At 43.1% G+C, this 21,936-nt stretch overlaps 2 protein-coding genes and 1 non-coding gene across 3 annotated transcripts in view; 2 read left to right on the top strand and 1 right to left on the bottom strand.

The window, feature by feature from the left end:
- Nucleotides 1-11,585, bottom strand: part of SLC25A30 (solute carrier family 25 member 30) — a 91,823-nt gene extending 80,238 nt beyond the window's left edge. Inside the window, exon 1 of the mRNA XM_029210070.1 lies at nucleotides 11,549-11,585. The gene's annotated coding sequence lies outside the window, so the exon portion shown is untranslated. The remainder of the gene's footprint in view (nucleotides 1-11,548) is intronic.
- Nucleotides 11,114-14,916, top strand: TPT1 (tumor protein, translationally-controlled 1). Its single transcript, XM_029210072.1, has 6 exons — nucleotides 11,114-11,312; nucleotides 11,579-11,652; nucleotides 12,183-12,373; nucleotides 12,774-12,879; nucleotides 13,684-13,800; nucleotides 14,704-14,916. Exons 1-6 carry the CDS (start codon nucleotides 11,285-11,287, stop codon nucleotides 14,704-14,706), a joined length of 519 nt encoding a protein of 172 aa, XP_029065905.1. The 5' UTR covers nucleotides 11,114-11,284; the 3' UTR covers nucleotides 14,707-14,916.
- On the top strand, nucleotides 14,509-14,636 carry LOC114888468. The gene has a single exon (XR_003791801.1). It is a non-coding gene; the product is annotated as a small nucleolar RNA SNORA31 (small nucleolar RNA).
- Nucleotides 14,917-21,936: the final 7,020 nt, after the last annotated feature.

The following is a 21,936-nucleotide window of genomic DNA, read 5'->3' as shown; positions in this document are numbered from 1 at the left end:
GAAGGTGACAATCTCAGCCCAATTGTACCTTTAATTTGTGTAGACAGTTAGTTAGTAGCTTCTTTTTCAGCGAGAGAGAAAAGGAGTAAGTGAGGCATTTTCAGCAATCTCTTTCTCATCATTCAGCCCTCCCAAGGTTGGCTCACCCTCCAAAACTTGACTGTTGAGCAATTCTCTTCTGAGGGGTCAGGATGATCATACTCTGTTGTCAGCCTGCAGACAGCAAGCTCCAAAACCACTTAGCTGTTTTCTCCTTCTGGCTTCCTTTATCAGGCACTTGTACTTTTAAAAGATATCAACTTGCTTCTCTTGACCATTATTTTGAAAAACTCTCTTATTAAAATGCCTTAAGACAGAGGTTCTCAGCCTTGGCTGCATACTGGCATTACCTGGAGAGCTTTACAAAATTCTGACGCCTGTGTCCCACTCACAGAGAACCTAATTTCTTTGATCTGGAGAATGGCCTGGGCATCGGGATTTTTAAAAAGTTTTCCAGGGCTTCCCTGGTGGCGCAGTGGTTAAGAATCTGCCTGCCAATGCAGGGGACACGGGTTCGAGCCCTGGTCCGGGAAGATCCCACATACCGCGGAGCAACTAAGCCTGTGCGCCACAACTACTGAGCCTGCGCTCTAGAGCCCACGAGCCACAACTACTGAGCCCGTGTGCCACAACTACTGAGCCTGTGTGCCTAGAGCCCATGCTCTGCAACGAGAAGCCACTGCAGTGAGAAGCACGTGCACCGCAATGAAGAGTAGCCCCTGCTCACCACAACTAGAGAAAGTCCACATGCAGCAATGAAGATCCAATGCAGCCAAAAATAAATAAACAAAAAATAAATAAATTAAAAAAAAAGTTTTCCAAGTGATTCTTTTTTTTTAATTTATTTATGTATTTATGTATTTATATTTATTTTTGGCTGCTTTGGGTCTTCGTTGCTGCCCAGGCTTTCTCTAGTTGCAGTGAGCGGGGGCTACTCTTCGCTGTGGTGCGCAGGCTTCTCATTGCGGTGGCTTCTCTTGTTGCAGAGCACAGGCTTCAGTAGTTGTGGCACTCGGGCTCAGTAGTTGTGGCTTGCGGGCTCTAGAGCGCAGGCTCAGTAGTTGTGGCACACGGGCTTAGCTGCTCCGTGGCATGTGAGATCTTCCAGGACCAGGGCTCGAATCCGTGTCCCCTGCACTGGCAGGCAGATTCTTAACCACTGCGCCGCCAGGGAAGTCCCCCAAGTGATTCTAACGTACAGCCAGGGGTGAGAACCACTGTTTTACAGGCCACTGGCTCTAGTGTTTAACAAATGACCACAGGTTTCCAATTGAAGGCTACTTCAGCCAGAAACTAAGACTGAGATGTCCTATAATCAGGCAGCTGCTCCTACTACTAATTATTCCTTAATTCCTGGTACATTACTTCACATTTTTGCAAAGTGCTTCCCAATATATTATCTTTTTTTGAAATATGTATCGTCTTTAATAATGTCCTCAAAAAGACACTGGAGTGCTGCACTGGTAATGGTTATTGTGGAAATTACTTGGCTGAAATGTCAATTCATCCCCAAAGAATTTGCTTTCTTCCAATTTTATTGTGATATAATTGGCATACAGCACTGTATAAGTTTAAGGAGTATAGCATAATGATTTGACCCACAGACCTCATGAAATGATTGCCACAGTAAGTTTAATGAACATCCATCATCTCATACAGATACAAAATAAAAGAAAAAAAAGATACTTTTTCCTTGGGATGAGAACTCTTTTGACTTACTCTCTTAACTTTCATATATAACATACAGCAGTGTTCATTATATTGATCCTGCTGTACTTTACATCCCTATTTATCTTATAACTGGAAGTTTGTACCTTTTGACCACCTTCATCCAATCTCCCCCCCACCCCCGACCCTCAGCTCTGGTAACCACAAATCTGATCTCTTTTTCTATGAGTTTGTTTGTTTGCTTGTTGAAGTATAATTGACCTACAACACTATGTGAGTTTCTGGTGCACAACATAGTAATTTGATATTTCAATACATTTCAAAATGATCACCACACAAAAGAATTTTTTGAGTAGCTACTATGTGCTTCATTGCACTCTAGAGTCATAAAGACGACAATTAGGTTTCACACCTTTCTTGAGAGTAAATAAATCAGCAAGAGTAAGTAAACTGTTTTCCTGGGTTCTGTGAGCTGTTCTAGCCAATGACTGAACCCAAGGAGCGGTTCATGGGAACCTCCAATTTGTAGCCAATTTGCACAGAAGCTGTGGGTAGCTTGGGGCCCTACTACTTGCAACTGGCATCTGAAGGGGGGTGCATCTGAGTCCTGTGGTACTGAGCCCTTAACTTGTGGGACCCGGATAGTTAGTGTCAGAATTGAACGGAACCGTAGGACATCCTGCTGGTGTTGGAGAATTGGTTGGTATGGGAAAAACCCGACACATCTGGTGTCTGAAGTATTGTATATAAGGGTAAAGGAAAACACAGTGTGTTTTCCCCTAGACACCTTCACAGAACTGTGATGAGAAAGACTACTTGCAAGTATATTTCCTCATCAACATAGAATTACTTGTTACAAATCTAATTCTCGTCATTTTGGAACAGTTTTTGAGAATGGTGTCAACTTCTATACCTATACTAACGGATATACAATATAGGGTAGGACAAAAATGGGCCAATAAAGAATTATATATTCATGGTCATATATATTTCTATAAATATGTTTATATTGTATATATAATTTATGTATAGGAATATATATGATATATTTATTTTATTTTTATAATATTTCATTTTAGGTTACATATTTAAAATATATTTATATTATATTAACATAATATATATTCCTATATACATTTCTATAATTTTAGTTCTTGGACTTTTGAATACATTTTTACATATCTGATATTTCAAATAGCATTAAATTGCTCTAAAAGCACTTATAAATTACTATGCCTTAGTGTGCCCTATGAGCTCTAAAGAAAAAATTAATTTCATTTCATTGTTAACATTCCAGTGACCCCAGCTAAGGCAGCCTTGAAAAATTACTGTTGCCATGCCGACAGCTTAATGAAGAGGTCTACTATTGTTTTCTTCCCCGTTTGTCTCAACTATGTGATAAATTTCAAATATGAATTAGACCAGTTAAATACTGTCTCCAAAACATCCTGTTTTGGATTTTCACTTTTTTTTCATTGCTGCCCTTCTCCTAATACAAGTGTTGAGTTAATTCATTCTAAAAAGCTTGAATTCTGGTGTCAGAATTCAGAGTGTCTAGCCATATTCAAGCATTTATTCATTTGTTTATTCAACCAGAAGGACCTCCATTGGGAGCCAGAAGTCCATAAAGCTGGATCCCTCCCCTCTGCTATCCACTGGCTGTTTGTCCTTGGGCAAATCACTCGTCCTATCTGTGCCAAGTATAAAAATGTCAAGAAACCCAAACTACAAAGTTTTTTTAAAAGATCCAAAGCAAAAATGAGAAAAATAAGGACAACGTAATGAATTTTTCACAGAATTAAGTGTATTCAATTTAGAGGATTACCCATTACTTAGAGACTATGCCCTTTGATTCATAAAATGGCAATTGTAGACCACAGTCGTGGTTATACTTTTAATGGCTTTATTGGCAAACTTATATGGAGACTCAAATTTCTTGGAAATTTTTTTTTTTGGCTGTGCTGTGCAGCTTGTGGGATATTAGTTCTCTGACCAGGGACTGAACCCGGGCCATGGCAGAGAAAGTGCCGAGTCCTGGCACTGGACCACCAGGGAATCCCTTGGAAATGTTATTGGTACATAAACTCCCAAAGTTTGGGAAGCACTGCACTATAATATTTTAATTTAATTATAAAAGTACCACATATACATGTTAAAGGTTCAAAGAGTACTACTGGGTATAAAATTAAAAATAAAACTCTAACTCTTCTCCACATTAATCCCAATCACAGTTCCCATAGTAATCACTATTAATAGTTTAATATGAAACACCTGAAAAATTTTATACAGGTGCAAAGAGATATTCTTTTCCTAAAAGGGATACTGATACTATTTATACTACTCTGTAACTTATTTTGTTCTCATAATGAGATTTTACTACCTTCAGGCCCTTTATTTCAAAATCCCAAATTTTGATATTCTAAAATGGTATTAAAAAAAAAAATGGTATTGGGTTCCTACTATGTGCTGAATTCCATGACTATTATGGGGAGGGATGGGCAGACAGGCAGGATGCACCAGGAAAGGAGAGGTCATGTAATGAAAAGAGGAGTAAGCCGGACAACAAGTTAGTGATCTGGAAGGGAGACAGCAATAAGTATGGAAATAACTCTACTATTTGTTTATTCATTTGTTCATTCATTCATTCATTCATGATGACAAAGTACTTCTATAGCCAACGTTAATTCTGTGACGCAAGATGGAAAAACTGAGGGAAAAGTCAGCCACTATTTCATAACCATTAAATTTTCCTCTGACTTAATTCTGTGCTGTTTGTTTCTCCTCCCGTATGCCACAGAACACGGAAGTGCCAATATGGCTATGTTTGAGACTGCTCATTCTTCCAACTCCCTATCCATTTTCCAACCAGCATAAAGAATATATTTCCTAGCCACCCTCGGAGCTGAGGGCTCTGTGATTAGGTTCTGGAAATAAGATAAAAGAAGTGAGTGATATGTGCAACTGCTGGGTCAGGACCCAAAGGGAAGGAGTAGACCCTCCGATTTCTGCTTATTCCTTTCTTACTGGAATGTGGTTACCTGAAGGGGGTATTGGTGGGGAGGGGGAAGGACCTCTGGAAGGAGATAAAGGAGGATAAAGTAGACTTCAATTTTATCTGTAATTATTTTTTAAAATTTATTTTTGTATGTGTTAGGTCTTTGTTGCTGCGCGCAGGCTTTCTCTAGTTGCGGAGAACAGGGGCTACTCTTCGTTGCGGTGCACGGGCTTCTTATTGCAGTGGCTTCTCTTGTTGCGGAGCATGGGCTCTAGGCGCGTGGGCTTCAGTAGTTGTGGCTCGCGGGTTCTAGAACACGGGCTCAGTAGTTGTGACACACGGGCTTAGTTGCTCTGCGGCATGTGGGATCTTCCCGGATAAGGGATTGAACCCATGTGCCCTGCATTGGCAGGTGGATTCGTAACCACTGTGCCACCAGGGAAGCCCTGTAATATTTTTATAAAAAAAAAAAAAACTTTGGGGCTTCCCTGGTGGTGCAGTGGTTGAGAGTCCGCCTGCCGATGCAGGGGACACGGGTTCGTGCCCCGGTCTGGGAGGATCCCACATGCCGCGGAGTGGCTGGGCCCGTAAGCCATGGCCGCTGGGCCCGTGAGCCATGGCCACTGGGCCTGCACGTCTGGAGCCTGTGCTCTGCAACGGGAGAGGCTACAACAGTGAGAGGCCTGCGTACCACAAAAAAAAAAAAAAAAAAAAAAAAAACTTTAAGCAAATATGAAAAAATGTTAGCAGTTATTTATTGTGGTTGGTGGGTATCTGAATATATATTTAAAAAAAATTTTTGTGCATCTCTGTTTCCCAATTTTTGGATGTATAATTTAAAAATAAATTATAGTACATTCATCAGTTGGAATATTTATAATAACTTTATATGGCATTTTAGATGAAGAGCTACTGATATGGGAAAATATTCATAATAAATGAAAAATACCTGAGCAATTTTCTGATAGACCTAAGAGAGATTTAGAATGGGAAAGCTGGAGTTACCTACCCAGCTCACTGATTTGCCTAATAATCTTTTACTAGAGATATTAAAAACTTCAGTCTAAAAGTAATTAAAAGTAGTCCCAAAGAAGAGATCTTTGAAGTGGGACAATTTTAATTTTAATTTTAATTTGTTTATTTATATTTTGGCCATGCTGCACAGCATGCGGGATCTTAGTTCCCTGACCAGGGATTGAACCTGTGCCCCCTGCATTGGAAGGGCAGAGTCTTAAGCACTGGACGGCCAGGGAAGTCCCCCAACCAAGAGATCTTTGAACTGGCTTGTTCATAGATCTCTCCTCTTAGAGCAAGCCTAAAACAAAACAGACCAATGCCCTAAAGTCTTATGATGGAGAAGTCGCTTTAACATCAGCGGGATTCCACACACCCCCTTTTTATAAATCTACAAACTGAGAATATTAAGACGTCAATACTAGTTATCGGTGGCTTCTTCTATGGTTTATAAATACTCTATAATGTGTATTATTATTTTTATAATCAGAAAAACATCCTATTTTTCAAAGCTAAAAGAAATATTCAAACATCTGAAAACATCTTAGATTCTAGTGATCACTTTACATTCATCAAAAACACCAGTGAAAGGTACATTAGTTATGTTGCTTGGTTTCACTTAAGAGGATAGGAACCTGTACTCTGAGCTAGGCCTAGACGTTGCTAGGAGCTGGCCTTGGTATTCCCCTGTTGAGCATAAACATCTCACAGAACATAAGGCCACAAGAACCTTGTCCAAAAGGGCAACAAAGTCAAAAATAAGTGTTCACTGAATCTTGGGGCGCATTCCACTCAAAGTGAACATTTGATGCTGCCAAGAAATAGATTTGAAGAGAAAATTTGCCTAAATCAATGATTTCAAACCTCTTGGGCCTAGAGCCACATGAAGAAATACGTCTTACATTGAGATCCAGTGCATATATACACGTATAGATCTAAGACAAAAGCTTCATGAAACAATACTCATCTTTACCACACGTGAGTCTATGTTCTTTTTTTATCCTATTTCATTTTTAATAAAGTTAGTCACTATTCACTAAATTCTCAGTTTGAAAAGCACTGTGATACCAGGTTTTGGATATACAGTATGCTAAATCCAATTAATCAACTGAGATGGAATTAGACTTAATCTAATTAAGAGAAATGAAGAAAACGTCATCTCTTCCACTTATTGATCAATAATTATTAAGTCAGGCCCTGTTCTGGTTCCTGGGGTTCAGCAGTTAACAAAATGACATCCCTCGTGTCACTGACCTCGTGTCAAATGACCTCGTAGAACTTACATTACAGAGCTCTGCTGCCCAGTAAAGTTACTAGCCACGGATACCTAAATTTAAATTAATTAAAGCGAAATAGAAATAAACATTCAGCTCTATAGTCACACTAGCCACAGTTCAAGTGCACATAGCCACTTGTGGCCTAGTGGCTACGGTGTTGGATGGAGCAGATATAGAACATTTCCTTGTCCAATAAAGTTCTTTTGGACAGCTCCACTCTAAAGCAAAGAACCTTGCCTTGTAACTTGACTAAAGCAATGATTTGTTAGCAGAGTATGAAGACTAGGAAAAAAGAGCACTAAGAATTCATTAACACATCTCCAGAGGAAGGGGTTCAGACCACACACACCAAGAACAGTCCAGCTTGGCTGGTTCTTTCCTAATCACCTTCTGTCACAACCATGTGCTGCATTCCAACCCCCTCTGCTTAATTCCTTATTGATCAAACCACATTTTCTGAAACATAACTACTTTCTACACTACACCTAACCAGCGAGGAATTTCTCATCCTAAATTAACAGTATTCTGGGTGGCAAATCAATCTGTTATGAGCTTGAACCTGACCCCCAGTGAGCAAAGTGGACACTTCTAGGCTGAGAACCAGGCCCTTTGCACTGTGGGTACAACAGGGGCTTCTAGCTGCCTCTATTCATCCCTAGTAATAAGATCCTGATTTTATTACTAGGGTGGTAATGAGCCTATCTCAATGAACAAGCCGACTACAGTTTGCTGCTGTCCCTGTAATTGCTAGAATAGCTCTTTAGAAGGAAACACACAGATAGAATGCACCCCTATGGTCCTTCCCCTCTTCTGGCTGTCTGCAAGATGGATGTGATGGCTGGAATTCCAGCATCTATTACAGATCTCACGGATGATGGAGAAGAAAGGAAGATCCTGGGTTTGCGATGCCCATGAAGTCACACGGCTTCATAGCTTCCGTCTGACTGCATCCCCCATCAATGAAAAAATGCTGCCCGCCACATCAGTAAACAAAGGATGTTGCAGCCATCAAGCCACTACAGCCACCTTGGACGGTGAGCCTAGAGGGAACTCAGGATGGAGACAAACGGGCTGCCCGCTGCCAAGCTCTCAGTCACTGCAGCCCTCCAACCCCGCTCTCCCTCCCCAGTGATACACCCTGAGGAGACTCAGGATGAGAAAGCAGAGGGTACTGAGGATACTGGCCCCAGAGAGCTGAGGTGCAGATCAAAGGAATGATTTCAGTGAGCCCAGACTCTTGCATCTTCCCATACATAGAAAAGCGCTATATTCCTTAACCTGAGATCCATGGCTTCTTTAACTAACAGAAATCTACCCGGGTCTTTGTTGCAAAAACTCCTTATATCCTGGCTCCTCCCCTACATCTTCGGAGCAGTCCCTCAGAGCTGTCCGAGAGGCTGTGTCCCAGGCTTAAGTCCTCAGTTTTGTTCGCCAAATAAAACCTAATTCTCAACTATTAGGTGGTGCATTTTTTTTCAGTCGACACCCTTGAATTTCTTTTTATAAGGGAGAATAAACCCTTATGTGTTTAAGCCATGTAGTCAATCCCTAACTGATAAAATGGAGAGCCCACCTGAGTTGCTTTTCTCATGTGAGGACTTGTGTGTGAAGAGACCAGAAGACACTGTCTTTGAAATCTCTTTAATTGTAAGAGATACCAAGTCATATTCAGCTGTAAAATCTAGGACAATCTTAGATTTTGTTAGAAATCAATGACTGTAAGGAAAGAAATGTAATAAAAATATTCAAGTGATTCCTAAGTAAAAGTCAATCAGCCTGGATAAAAGCCAAATCCTTGCAATTTTGTCAGTGGCTTGCAAGCAGTGACTATTGTCCCCTCAGCTATTGCTATCACTTGTGTTCTAAGTAGATATTTTCAAGGTACAGCACAGATTTTCTAGACCACAAGATAGAGTTTATGAAATACGCTGAAATTTAAATCAGATTTTCCTAAGATTTTATTTTTAGGATGTCTAGTCACAGAATTATCGTGAGCTATCAAATATGAACCTGAGACAGAAATCTTTTAAGGAAACAAGTTGAATTCTTTCAGGGATCCACTATGAGCGTTGTGATTAAATAGAAGAACGTCTTTAGTACAGTATCTATCAACTAAATCCTCCAAATACTTCCAAATAACAGAGAGTTAATGGAATAGCTTCAGGAATATTTTGAAAAGTATTAAAATTTGGGGAGAATTATGCACCCAAATTCAACTAATATTTACTGATAACCTATTGAGGATGCTAGGCATTTTTTCGTTATCTTATTTAACTCCCCAAAACCCTTTTAACTCACAAAAATTTCATTTTATACTTAGGCTTAGGGAGGCTGCCTTTCCCAAGGTCACATGACTAGTACCAGATAAAGCCAAGATTTCAACCTAGGGTGCTTTGATTCTAACTTCAGTACTCTTTTTCACTGTGCCTATCTTATAAAACTTGAAAAAAAGTTTTCAACTGAACATAAAACTGGAGAGGAGTCGAGGGAATAATGTTTGACAGTACTGCATGGGTGATGGGAGGATTTCTGAATAATTTGAAAATGTTCAAGTTGAGGAAAATAACTAAATTGTGATATGCCTGGGATAATAATGTTTCATTCACACATCCCAGAAATAAAAGGTTTGAGCGATCCTTAGTTGACCATCTCTCAGAAGACGTCCATTTGTTTTCAGATCCTCTTCATCCCATTTTTAGCTTCCTTCCAGTCATCCGGTGACTCCTGGGGTGTCCAGTACAGCCCCACACCCCATCTTCCAGGGAGGATCCCGTTTCCGGGCTCTTTTTCATTTTGACTTCTCCATCAATCTCAATTCACTGTTTTGTGCCCTGCTCTTTCACAAGGGTTGCGCTCTCTTATTGTGTGCAATGCTTTATTGTTGGATCTGGGGTAAATTGTTAATGTGTTGTAATTGCCTGTTTTTGATTTACTAGAATGAAATTTTTTGTGCGGGTAGGACTGGATTTAACTTGTTCACAATTGGGACCTCTGTGCAAAACCCAGTGCTAGGGACACAGTAGAGCACAAATACAGTTGTGGAACGGAACAAGCTCTCCGGTTTCATACTGGCATATATCTTTGCCTTTAAACCAAAGACGTGACTAAACCAGGCTTTTTTTTTTTATACCGAGTAATTGGGTCTAAAGCCCGAATAAATTTCGGCCGGTGAGAAGCTCCTTCCTTTTATATTTAACCCTCTAGCGCCTGGGTTATAATTTCCACTTCACCTTAAAGTGACAACATACCCTTTTTTCAAACAAAGGACCTAATTCTAAACCAAGTGCAAAACAGAAACATTAAGATTTTATAGCTGTCTTAGGAACGGCAAACTTCCAAATATGGGACCAAACTGAGAAGGGAAACCTGTGCAAACTCCCTTGACACCTTGCTTCCTCTTCAAGTCCCTTCCCACAGACTCTACGCCCCCTACGATTATTCCCAGGGGGCAGGCGGGACGACCTGGATCCCACAACTCGGACTCGGCTCTGCCCCAGAAGGCGTCAGAAAACTCGAGGTGGGGGAGCCCTGGGGGCAAACGCTGAAAAGTTCTCCGAGGCCCTCGAAGATCACAGAGGCTGATCGTAAGCCCAGTCCCCTGACCGCATCCTCGTGGACAGCCTCGCGGTCTCCAGACGTCGAGGGGACCTTCCGTAAATGCAAAGTTCTTTACAGCAGCGGACACTTTTGCTCCCAGAAAGGGTGGGAGCTTGCGCTGGGCGAAGCCTGGTGCGGAAACCTGAAGAGACTTCATCTAAGCCTCACCTAAGCCCAGCACCTTCTAGAGCCACCCTGAAGTGTCGAGACGGGCAGGGCCCCAGGCGCCGCTTCAACACTAAGGGCCCGGGACCCCCTTCCTCCTCCCTCCGCCGCGCGCTCCTCCCCCTCCATCCCCCCGCCTCGCCAAGCCCTCAGGCATTTTCCCTCTGCCTCCTCCTCTCCCTTCTCCTCCCCGCCTCCTCTCCCTCGGCCGCCCCGCGCCCCAGCGGAACGCGCAGCATTGTATCCCGGGGCCAAGTCCCCGGATGCCCGCCTGTCCTCCCCTCGGCCCGCGCAGTGGCCCTGCCCACCGCGTGGCTCTGCGTGCCACGTCACCGCTTGCGGCGCTTCCGGAGGCGCAGCGGGAGATGACGTAGGGGGACGTGCCCTCTATATGAGGTTGGGGAGCGACAGAGTCGGCCTTTTCCGCCCGCTCCCCCCTCCCCCCGAGCGCCGCTCTGGCTGCACCGCGCTCGCTCTGAGCTCCGTGCTCCTAAGCTAGTGCCACCGTTGTCTCTCTCCAGTCGCCATCATGATCATCTACCGGGACCTCATCAGCCGTGAGTCGGGACTGCACTGCCCCTAACGCCGCGCACGGGGGACGGGGATGTGGGTGGGGGCGGGGAGGCGGCCGCCGTCGCCGTGTCGTGGGCCTGGGGGACGCCGGCGCCTTCCTGGGAGCGAGGAGGGTCGGTGCTTGGGGCGCGCGTCGGGGTTTCGAGCGCCCGGGGAGGGGCGGGGGCCGCGTGCGGCAAGCCGGCGCGGGAAATGGCGCCCGCTCGGGCCTCGGGCGTACCGTGACCGGCGGGTATATGTCCCCGAACAGATGATGAGATGTTCTCCGACATCTACAAGATCCGGGAGGTCGCGGACGGGCTGTGTCTGGAGGTGGAGGGGAAGGTGAGTCGGCTGGGTCGCGGCGCGGGGCCGGGTAGGCTCGGGTTTCCGCCGCTCCCCCGCCCGGGGTTGTGCAATCCTCGCCGTTGCCTCCTGGCGGAGGAGACGCTCTTTCCGGGCTCGGGTTTTTCTAGAAAAGTGGAGGCGGAGCTGAGCCTGGAAATAGGTCCGCCGCTTCGGCGCCCATCCTCCTCCCAGGCGGTCCCGGACAGGTTGTCTCCGGTTTGGGAGCCCCAAGTCCTTCGGCGTTTGCCTTATCCCTACTTGGCTCTTCAACCCGACAGCCCACGCAAAACTTCCACTGGGTTGTAAATGACCCTCTTTCCGTTACGGTCAACAAAGAATTGTTGAGCTGAGGTGTTTAAGGAAATCGATTTTAGAATCTTTTCCCCCATAACGTGTTCATGGTATTCGACAAGAACTAAATGTTTGGTGGAAGGATGACGGGTACATGAGGTGCCAGCATAGATTTTTTGGATGCGTTTACGGTAAAGTCGAGTATGTGTTACCAACTAAACTTTTTGTTAATGCAGATGGTCAGTAGGACAGAGGGTAACATTGATGACTCGCTCATTGGTGGAAATGCCTCCGCTGAAGGCCCCGAGGGCGAAGGTACCGAAAGCACGGTAATCACTGGTGTGGATATTGTCATGAACCATCACTTGCAGGAAACCAGCTTCACAAAAGAAGCCTACAAGAAGTACATCAAAGATTACATGAAGTCGTAAGTGATACCGGCACACCCCAGTCGAGGTCTGAAAATCCTATAGGATTTAGGGGTTGGCTAACTGAGATTTTTAGTGGCAGGCGTGCTTGTCAGAGGTCTTTTTATTAATGAGCTCAGAAGGGTGGTTGTTTTTCTATAAGTAAAATAATGTGAGCATACTGGAGCATGTGGTTGGTTTTACCTTTTTAGAATAGTACTGTGGAGATAAGCTGACATGAAATTCCAAGTTAGAAACAGTCTTGTGGATTAAAACATCCCTCCTGTGAACTAGTAATTTCTTGATTGCGTGCGCCACGTTATTTTGCTCAGTGACAGCTGGTTTCAGTTTGTAATTTTTACTTAATGAAAATATATTTTGCTCAGAACTGAATAACCTATCAATAAAATGTTGTTTTAGAATCAAAGGGAAGCTTGAAGAACAGAGACCAGAAAGAGTAAAACCTTTTATGACAGGGGCTGCAGAACAAATCAAGCATATCCTTGCTAATTTCAAAAACTATCAGGTAAATAACTTAAATATTTGGACCGAAGGATTGTACAATTTTAACTGAGCAAAAAATGAGTTGCTTGATGAATCTCTGATGTAATTAAGCTGTGGTTATTTTCTCGGTCTTTTGAACAGTTTAAATACTTCATAGATTCAACTCCAGTAGTCTAGGCTGTAGGAAATAGCTTTCTCTGCTCCTAAGCATGTTTCCAGATCTTGTCTTCTGGTTCCAGAATCTTATCTGTACTCAGATAACATACATTTCCCAGTTCTTTCTCTTGAATTGCTTGTTAACTCCCAAGTGGTCTTCCAGTTTTCTCTTTCCACTTCCAGTGTGTCTTGTTGCCGCTGAAGCCCTTTCTGATCTGAGCTTGTCCTATTGAGAAACTTCAGTGACTTTCCTTTACTCCTAAGAAAAAAAATGAACACAACCTGGCTCTTTAATTTTCCGGTTTTCATACATCCTCTGGCCATAAGATAACTTCTCATGTTACATGCTCTCGTTGCTAGCTTTATGTTCCCTGTGCTTGACTATGTAAAAAGCCTTGTTTGTAGGGTTTGGAAATGGATGTGTGGGGCTGAGTAAGTTTCCTGAAAGCCTTGTGTCCCTGGATTGCTCTGTACTTTTATTTGGTTATTATTAGTACTTTGAGTGAACTGAAGTTGGATTAGTGAGCATTTTTTCTCCTAGGCATCAGAGCCTTTAGTTGCTGAAATCCCTTGACTTAAATAGCGGTGTTCTGAATCATCCTTTGATTTATTGTTTTGATACAACACATCCGTGCGTAATCTAATTCTGAGTATTTGTTTGCTTCCTAAGTTCTTTATTGGTGAAAACATGAATCCAGATGGCATGGTTGCTCTGCTGGACTACCGTGAGGATGGTGTGACCCCGTATATGATTTTCTTTAAGGATGGTCTAGAAATGGAAAAATGTGTAAGTATAAAGAAGTGGGTTGAATCATTAATGTAAAAATGGAGATATCCTAGGCATAATCCTCCTTGTTTTGCCACTAGGATAGTTAAAATGGATCCTTTTTAACTGAGGCTCTAGGTCTTAATTCTCTTAGGGGCATAAAGAGGGTGTTTCACATGTAAAAGATTTTTATGGTACAGAAAGGCTTAGAGTCTTTATCTGCAGAAAACTTACAGGTGACATTACAAAGCATAGCTTAAATCCTGAGCTCTAGAGATCAGAGATAACACTCTGTTTATCTTCCCTATAGAAATGGCTTGTTGAAATCAGACTGCCTTTCTCCTGTTTTGCTGCACATATACATGAGTATTAAAACCTTTCTGTAAAGAAACCGTTCACCCTTATTTACTGATAATTGGCAGCTGGTCGTGAAAGCCTTGATGTTACTAGCTTTTAGTAAGTACAGTTTAGAGTTGGCTGCTGATCCAGTATGCCAATTGCTTTACTAAAATTGAACGTCTGCTATGGAAGGAATTGCGAGAGGCAATATAGAAATGAAGGCATTCATTATCCTAGCCTTCGGGGGCTTTTGTAATTAGTAAGATAAATTTAAGGCTACACTAAACAGGATTGGGGCAGCAATGAACAAAAATGTCTAAAGGGACTCAAAGAATGTGTGAGGCTTTTGTTAGAACAAAGTGAGTGGAACTTTCTCAGAATGAGACATTTCCGCATCCACTGATAGACCTTGAACAATCCGCTGTTGTTCTTTTGGTTTGCACTAGGATGCAAAAGAAAAATCCCTGCGCTTTCTGTCTGTCTTTGTGGCAGCCCAGATTGAATAGGGGAATACATTTGCAGCCTAGAAACGTTAAATATTTTCATATTGGAAAGGTGTTAATGGGGTCTTCCTTGTTTTTACAGTAACAAATTTGGCTGTTTGGATCTATCACCTGCTCGTCATAACTGGCTGGCTGCTGCTTTTCATCCACACAACACCAGGACTTAGACAAATGGGACTGATGTCATCTTGAGCTCTTCGTTTTGATGTTGATTTGTTTGGAGCGGAGGCATTGTTTTTGAGGAAAAAAAACATGTCATGTAGGTTGTCTAAAAATAAAATGCATTTAAACTCAATTGAGAGAATGCCTCTTAGTTTAATATGTAATATCTGAATCCATCCTGTGTAGCCTTCCTGGAGAAGCTAGAACCTGGTTGTAGACCACTACTAGAAAGCATAAGACCATCTTCAGATAACTTCTGCAATGAAAACCACTTCCGGGACTTGGAATATAAACAAGAATCAACAGTAATTGAGTTGAAATAAAGGGGAAAGACCATGTTCATAGCAGTGCCAACATTTGAAGTGGATGTCTTACACATTTCATCACCTACAAATGGAAGTAGTTAACTCTGGAAGAAATTGCCAAAAGAATAAAAAGAGACTTAACACAGTTGGAAGCAAAGTATTGTCTCAGCTTATTTACAAAGCAAGTAGAGCCAAGTTCTAGAGAAATCTAGACGTCTCCTGGAATACTTGTGTCAAACTTCTTGGAACAGGGTTGGCAAACTGGCTTGTCCTACCACCTGTTTTTGTGTGACTAAGGTGGTGCTTACATTTTTAAGTGGTTCAAAATAGCTTACGGGATGTGAAAAAATACAAAATCTCAGTTTGTGTCTAGTTTTATTGGAACACTGCCATGCCCATTTGTTTATGTATTGGCTGGCTCTGACACTGCAAGAGCAGAGATTAGTGACAGATCTAAGGGCCTGCAAGCCCTAAAATAACCATGTGGCCCTTTATAGGAAAGGTTTGCTGGCCCCTGTTTTAAAGATAAAATTACAGATGGAGTGTGGGATACTTGGTGGGCAGAGGAAAAGCAGGTACTAGTCAAATTGTATCTGAAAAGGCTGTGGGTATCAGAACAAGGATATGAAAATGCATCTATTTGACATGCCTGGAGCAGTTACTGTCTGCTAAGGTTTCCAATACAGATGCAAGAAAGAAGTCCTTGCACTTTCTGTCCGGTTGTGGCAGTTCAGGTTGAAAGGGAGAATACAGGGAGAAAATCGCAATTCACAAATAACAGTAAAAGCCTCCAAGATTCCAAAGAAGAATTCATAAGAGTTTACAAGAAAAATGCGGGAAAATTATTCCCCTACACCCTTGCCTTCTGATTTCACTCTTAAAAGCATAAGGGTTAAGTCTAAAGGCAAGCCAGTGATGCTTTTATGTGAACCCAGGGTGCAGCCAGTGACTTCAAGAGACGGAGGTGTGGTTCAGAGCCTAAGACAAATGCTCATCAGGTTGGTAGTGCCCCCTGGTGACTGGTGAAAGCATACCCAACTACTGGAAACTGCACTCATGCTGAGGGTGGTTTTGAGCACCAGTGATCCAGGAGGCCACTTGCCTGCCTCTGAAACATACTATCGGAAGAGAATTTTCAGGCAGTGGTCAGTGCTGTGGAGGCGAGGATAATCTCGTAGTGGGAGAAGTCTTGAGGTAAGCTGCAGCCTGATTCAGTGAGCTCGCGTGGAAAGGACTGGAAGAACAGGAATAGCAATGCAGAGGCTTCATATAGGGAGTAGGTTCTGGTAGTTGCCTAAGAATGCTTATTTTGGATCTTTGTCTAGTTAACTCCCAGTTAGAGCCAGGTTAAGGTATTTTGTGCAAGAATAACAGGCGGTGAGTACTTCTCAGAAAGCATGTGTTTGTATCACTGCTGCCTAGTTTGAAACAGGTACGTTCCTAGTGGACTTGAAGCTCTGGGCTACATGTATGTAAAACAGGTGGAGAAAGGACTCTTACAGTATTGTTGAGGAAGGCTTTTGTAATGTGATAACTTGAATAGGAAGCTGAAAGCAAGGAAGGAGGTTATGTGGATATCTGGGGGCAGAGCATTACAGGCCAAAGAGCAAATGTAGTTTCTGAAGTTGTGTGGTTGACATGTTCAGTTGAAAAGGTGGCCAGTATGCTGGACCCAAGATGGCAAGAGGAAAAGCTGAGGTAAGTACACAGGAAAAGAGGAAACCAGATCAGGCAGGGAAGCCACCAGAGGGCTTTTGAACAGAAGGGTGACATGATCTGACCTAAAAGGTCATTTTGGCTGTTGGGTAACTGTAAAAGCAAAGAGAACAATGATGTATAATATTTTTAGGTGAGAGATGATAGTGGCTTAGTCTAGGGTGATACTTGAGGTGGTTGGAAATTAGAGAACAGGACTTGCTGATGTGTTGAATGAGGTGAAAGAATGGATTTAAGGGTGATGCCAAGTGTTTTGTCCTGAGCATCTGGAAGAAAGGAGTTAACACTGAGACGGGGAAGACTGAAGATAGGAAATCAAGAGTTCAGTTTTGGATAAGCTAAATTGAGATGCTGACTCTTGACTGAAGTGAACTAGGTAAGCAGTCAGGAGGAGAATTAGAGAATTTAAGAGATACAGGTTTCCCCAGCATCTGAAAGAACCTTCCTATGAAACCTTTCTTAAGCTGAAATGGTATAAAGCAAAGAAGCAATTACCTTAGGGACACATCTTGCTAATGGATACAGAAAATAAACTGAGATAAACACAGATGCTCAGACACAGCTCAGAGCTACGGTAGCTTCATACAGATGCTGACTAGTTCTGGGGAAGCTGCCTGGGGTGCACGCTGCCTCTGAGGCCTCACTGCAAAAGAAATGGTGAATGCCGTTTTCAATTTTCGCCCTTTTTTCGTAAAAGGGAAAATTCTCTTCGGATTTCTCTTGATTAGCGGGATCAAGTACCAGTGTAGCTAGGTCTTTTGTAAAAGCGAAGTGGTGTAAAGTGAAGAATATCTGCTGGGAAGATACAATGCATGACATCTGAGGCTAGAACTGTGAGGTCACCTAGGCAGGATGGACTCAGCCCTCCAACATAGATTGGTCAGCGCGATGAACCCACAGAGTGGTTACGAGGGAACTGCCCCTGAGGTAGGAAAACCAAGGGAGAGGCCTGGAGGTCAAGTGGACAGCATTTTCGGAAGGAGCAAGCAAGTCCACAGGGTTACCTGTTGTGAGCAGGTCAAGTAAGATGAGCACCGAGAATGGTGGACTCGACAGGTGTTTGGTTTGAGTTGTAGGGAAGAAAGCCTGATTAAGATCGGCTCGAGAACAGCAAACTCACAGGGAGCATATTGCCCATGAAACGTCAAGATGCAAGATACGTGTGCATCTGCTTGAGCAACAGTGTAAATGACTCATTTGAACCATCAGACATTTTTTCTTAAAATCTAATCAGATCACTAGTAAATAGTGCACGGACAGTAAATTCCATCTGAACTGCAGGGTTTATCCAATAACTACAAACTATACTGGTAAAATTGCAAGAAGAGTAGCAAAAACCTTAACCAACTTGAACAAAGCCTGACAACAAAACCTCCTTGTAAAGTTCTGAGCATCTGTGTGCGCATGTGCTCGGGGCTGTGACCTGGGCTAGTAGCCAGGATACTCTCAGTAAAATGGAACTGAAGCCAGGGGGACTTGAACTAATAGAGACCACATCTTAGTGACTGGTGACTTGCACTTAGTAGGTCATACTATACAACTCTTAGTTCTATGGTAAAAGTCTGGCTAACGACGCCCTCATGGGCCACAAACATTCCTGCAAAAGCTCATTTTGCAGGAACTGGTGAGTGTTTCCAGAGACTTGGTCCATAAAAACTGAGGGCCGAACTTGCTGGTTTTTGGGTAGATTATGGTCCTCTGGGGCTGTGGACCATACTTAAAAATCACTTCATTGAAAAAGTTTTCTTTTGATGCTGCATAAAAACGGGAGCTACTTCTTTGTATATTTGGTTCTTTTGTTGACATTTAATATTGCATTATTCCAAAGGAGAAGTTCTTGACTGAAATACTTTAACATACACAAGTAAAGGATGCTCTACACCTTTCATTGAATTGTTTTTTTTTTTTTTTTTTGGCTGCGAATTTAAAAATCTTAAAGGAGGGACTTACCCCGGCAGTCCAGTGGTTGAGAGTCCACGCTCCCACTGCAGTGGGCGTGGGTTCGATCCCTGGTCTAGGAACTCAGATCCCACAGGACGTGCAGCACGGCCAAAAATAAATAAATAAAGGAAAAGCACTCCTGTGTGTCTCCTTTACACTCAGTACTCCACTTCTGGTCACCAAATGTGTGTATGTTTTTCCCCTCACCAAGCAGCTCTGCAACACCACCTGGGTGTCCTACCATTCAACTCAGTTCTGACACTATCTACCTGGAGAGATACCTTGCACCACTCAGCAAGTGGGATCTTAGTTCCGCCACCAGGGATCGAGCCCGCGCCCCCTGCATTGGAAGCACGGAGTCTGGACCACCAGGGAAGTCCCTCTGAAGTCGGCTGTTATGACAGCCATCTCAAATAGGATAGGTTCTTTAAACTTAGAGTTTGCAGATAAAGTTAAAAATGATAATAATGCTGGTAGTTTATATTTATCCCACTGAAGTCCTCCAAGTCCATCCCTTAGTTCAGCGGTGGTACGTTGGACTGCATGCTTGTTGGCTGTCCAAAGCAGATTTCCACTACTGTGCGGGCATGTTTTCAACTACCAGCACGTTCCAGTTTGTTTGAGAGCTTGTACATTGCGGATTTGTGCTACTATACGTGGTTTCGTACATTTAAGATTTCTCCTTACGCTGAGCCCTGAGAGCCTCACATGGATGTGGTTTTTGCAGGAGTCCACACAATTCAGTGAGAAAATTGCCAACTATGAGCCTGGGTGGGGATTCTTTCCAAAGTAATTGCTTGCTCGATGATTCCCTCAATGACTGACCTCCCCCCTCCCACTCCAGGATACACTTGACATCTGCTTTCGTTTATAAATGCACGGTGCTCTTTTCCGAGCTTTGAGGTAGAGTGGGGACCAGGAGACTGGGGGACAGGGGGACACCATATGCAGTGCTTCTTTATGTGTGAGTCACCATTTAGGAGAAATGAGAATTCAAACACTAGGTGACTCACTTGAGGGGTTCTCTGGGAGAGGACAGTCAAAAGATAACAGTATTTTCCTTGAAAAACTAAAAATAGGGCTACCATATGATCCAGCAATCCCACTCCTGGGCATATATCCAGAGAAAGCCATAATTCAAAAAGATCCATGCACCCCAATATTCATTGCAGCACGGTACGATAGCCAAGACATGGAAGCAACCTAAATGTCCATCAACGGATGAATGGATAAAGAAGATGTGGTACATATATACAATGGAGGACTTTCCTGGTGGCGCAGTGGTTAAGAATCCGCCTGCCAACGCAGGGGACACGGGTTCAATCCCTGGTCTGGGAAGATCCCACATGCCACGGAGCAACTAAGCCCGTGCGCCACAACCACTGAGCCTGTGCTCTAGAGCCCACGAGCCACAATTACTGAGCCCGCATGCCACAACGACTGAAGCCTGCGTGCCTAGAGCCCGTGCTCCGCAACAAGAGAAGCCACCACAATGAGAAGCCCGCACACCACAACGAAGAGTAGCCCACGCTCGCTGCAAATAGAGAAAACCTGTGCACAGCAATGAAGACCCAATGCAGCCAAACATAAATAAATAAAATTTTAAAATTTATATATATACAATGGAATATTACTCAGCCATAAAAGAACAAAATAATGCCATTTGCAGCAACGTGGATGGACCTAGAGATTGTCATACTGAGTAAAATAAGTCAGAGAAAGACAAATATATGATATCGCTTATATATGGAATCTAAAAAAAAATGGTACAAATGAACTTATTTGCAAAACAGAAATAGAGTCACAGATATAGAAAACAAATTTATGCTTACCAAGGGGGGATGTCGGGGGGAGGGATAAATTGGGAGATTGGGATTGACATATATACACCATACAAAATAGATAACTAGTAAGGACCTACTGTATAGCACAGGGAACTCTACTTAATACTCTGTAATGACCTATATGGGAATAGAATCTAAAAAAGAGTGGATATATGTATATGGATAACTGATTCACTTTGCTGTACAGTAGAAACTAACACAACATTGTAAATCAACTATACTCCAGTAGTAATTAATTTTAAAAAATGATAAAGATTATAGTATTTTAAATAGCCTCACAGAGCTACTAGATGTCATTCAGTCCTGAGTTTCTAACATTTAGTATGACGCTAGAGATCCAGTCGTGTACTTGGCCATTTTCTTCACGTGTAGAGACAGCAGGAAACCCTAGTTCATTATCAAACGCAGCTTGCTATGGCCTCATCTACAGTGCAGGGTTATAAAATTATTCCACCAAGTTCATAACCTTCCATTCCCTGAGCAGCTGGTAGAAATTTGGCAAATCACAGAGAGTTGGTATTTGGTGGACATCTATTCAAAACAGAGCTATACATGTAATTTCCTTCTCCTTGAGTACATTAATTTGGAAGTCTCCCTCAAGAACTGCCAATTTATAGTTTGAGTCAAATACCCAAACTGATGTTCAACCCGGGGGGAAAAACTGGCAAGTGAAAGGAGGACAATTATTGCCCATGAAGTTAAAAAGAAAACATACGGGACTTCCCTGGTGGTGTAGGGGTTAAGAATCCACCTGCCGATGCAGGGCACACGGGTTCGAGCCCTGGTCCGGGAAGATCCCACATGCTGCGGAGCAACTAAGCCCGTACACCACAGCTACTGAGCCTGCGCTCTAGAGCCCGTGAGCCACAACTACTGAGCCCATGTGCCATAACTACTGAAGCCCACGCACCTAGAGCCCGTGCTCTGCAACAAGAGAAACCACTGCAATGAGAAGCCCGCGCACCCAACGAAGAGTAGCCCCTGCTAGCCGCAACTAGAGAAAGCCCACGCGCAGCAATGAAGACCCAATGCAGACAAAGATAAATAAATAAATAAATTTTTTTAAAAAAAGAAAGAAAACATACGCCCCTTTTGACTACCTCAGGGAGGTGAGATAATGTTTATCAGCAGATGGCAAGTATAAAACTGGAAGCCAGGTCAACTCAACTCTTGGTGTGATGCATTATAATGTCTTTCTCCATCACCGGGCAAGCACCCCATCCTGCCTAAGCTTCCTCCATTGTGTTAACTCCACATGGATGGATTGTGTCAAGTGGAACACGGGCTGGGTGGCAGTACCCTTGATGGCTGCTGTAATATCAGCGGGACGGTAAATACCAACTGCTG

Source organism: Monodon monoceros, unplaced genomic scaffold (assembly GCF_005190385.1).
Source record: "Monodon monoceros isolate NGI ecotype Baffin Bay Population unplaced genomic scaffold, NGI_Narwhal_1 Super_Scaffold_8, whole genome shotgun sequence".
Lineage (NCBI taxonomy): Eukaryota > Metazoa > Chordata > Mammalia > Artiodactyla > Monodontidae > Monodon > Monodon monoceros.
This window is presented reverse-complemented; position numbering and strand designations above follow the sequence as displayed.

What these genes read in the sequence shown, in the direction of transcription:
- TPT1 (XM_029210072.1), top strand. Translation starts at nt 11,285, where the DNA reads ATGATCATCTACCGGGACCTCATCAGCC. An exon ending in CTACCGGGACCTCATCAGCC is followed by an intron (nt 11,313 to 11,578) that starts GTGAGTCGGGAC and finishes GTCCCCGAACAG; the next exon opens with ATGATGAGATGTTCTCCGAC. An exon ending in CTAATTTCAAAAACTATCAG is followed by an intron (nt 12,880 to 13,683) that starts GTAAATAACTTA and finishes TTGCTTCCTAAG; the next exon opens with TTCTTTATTGGTGAAAACAT.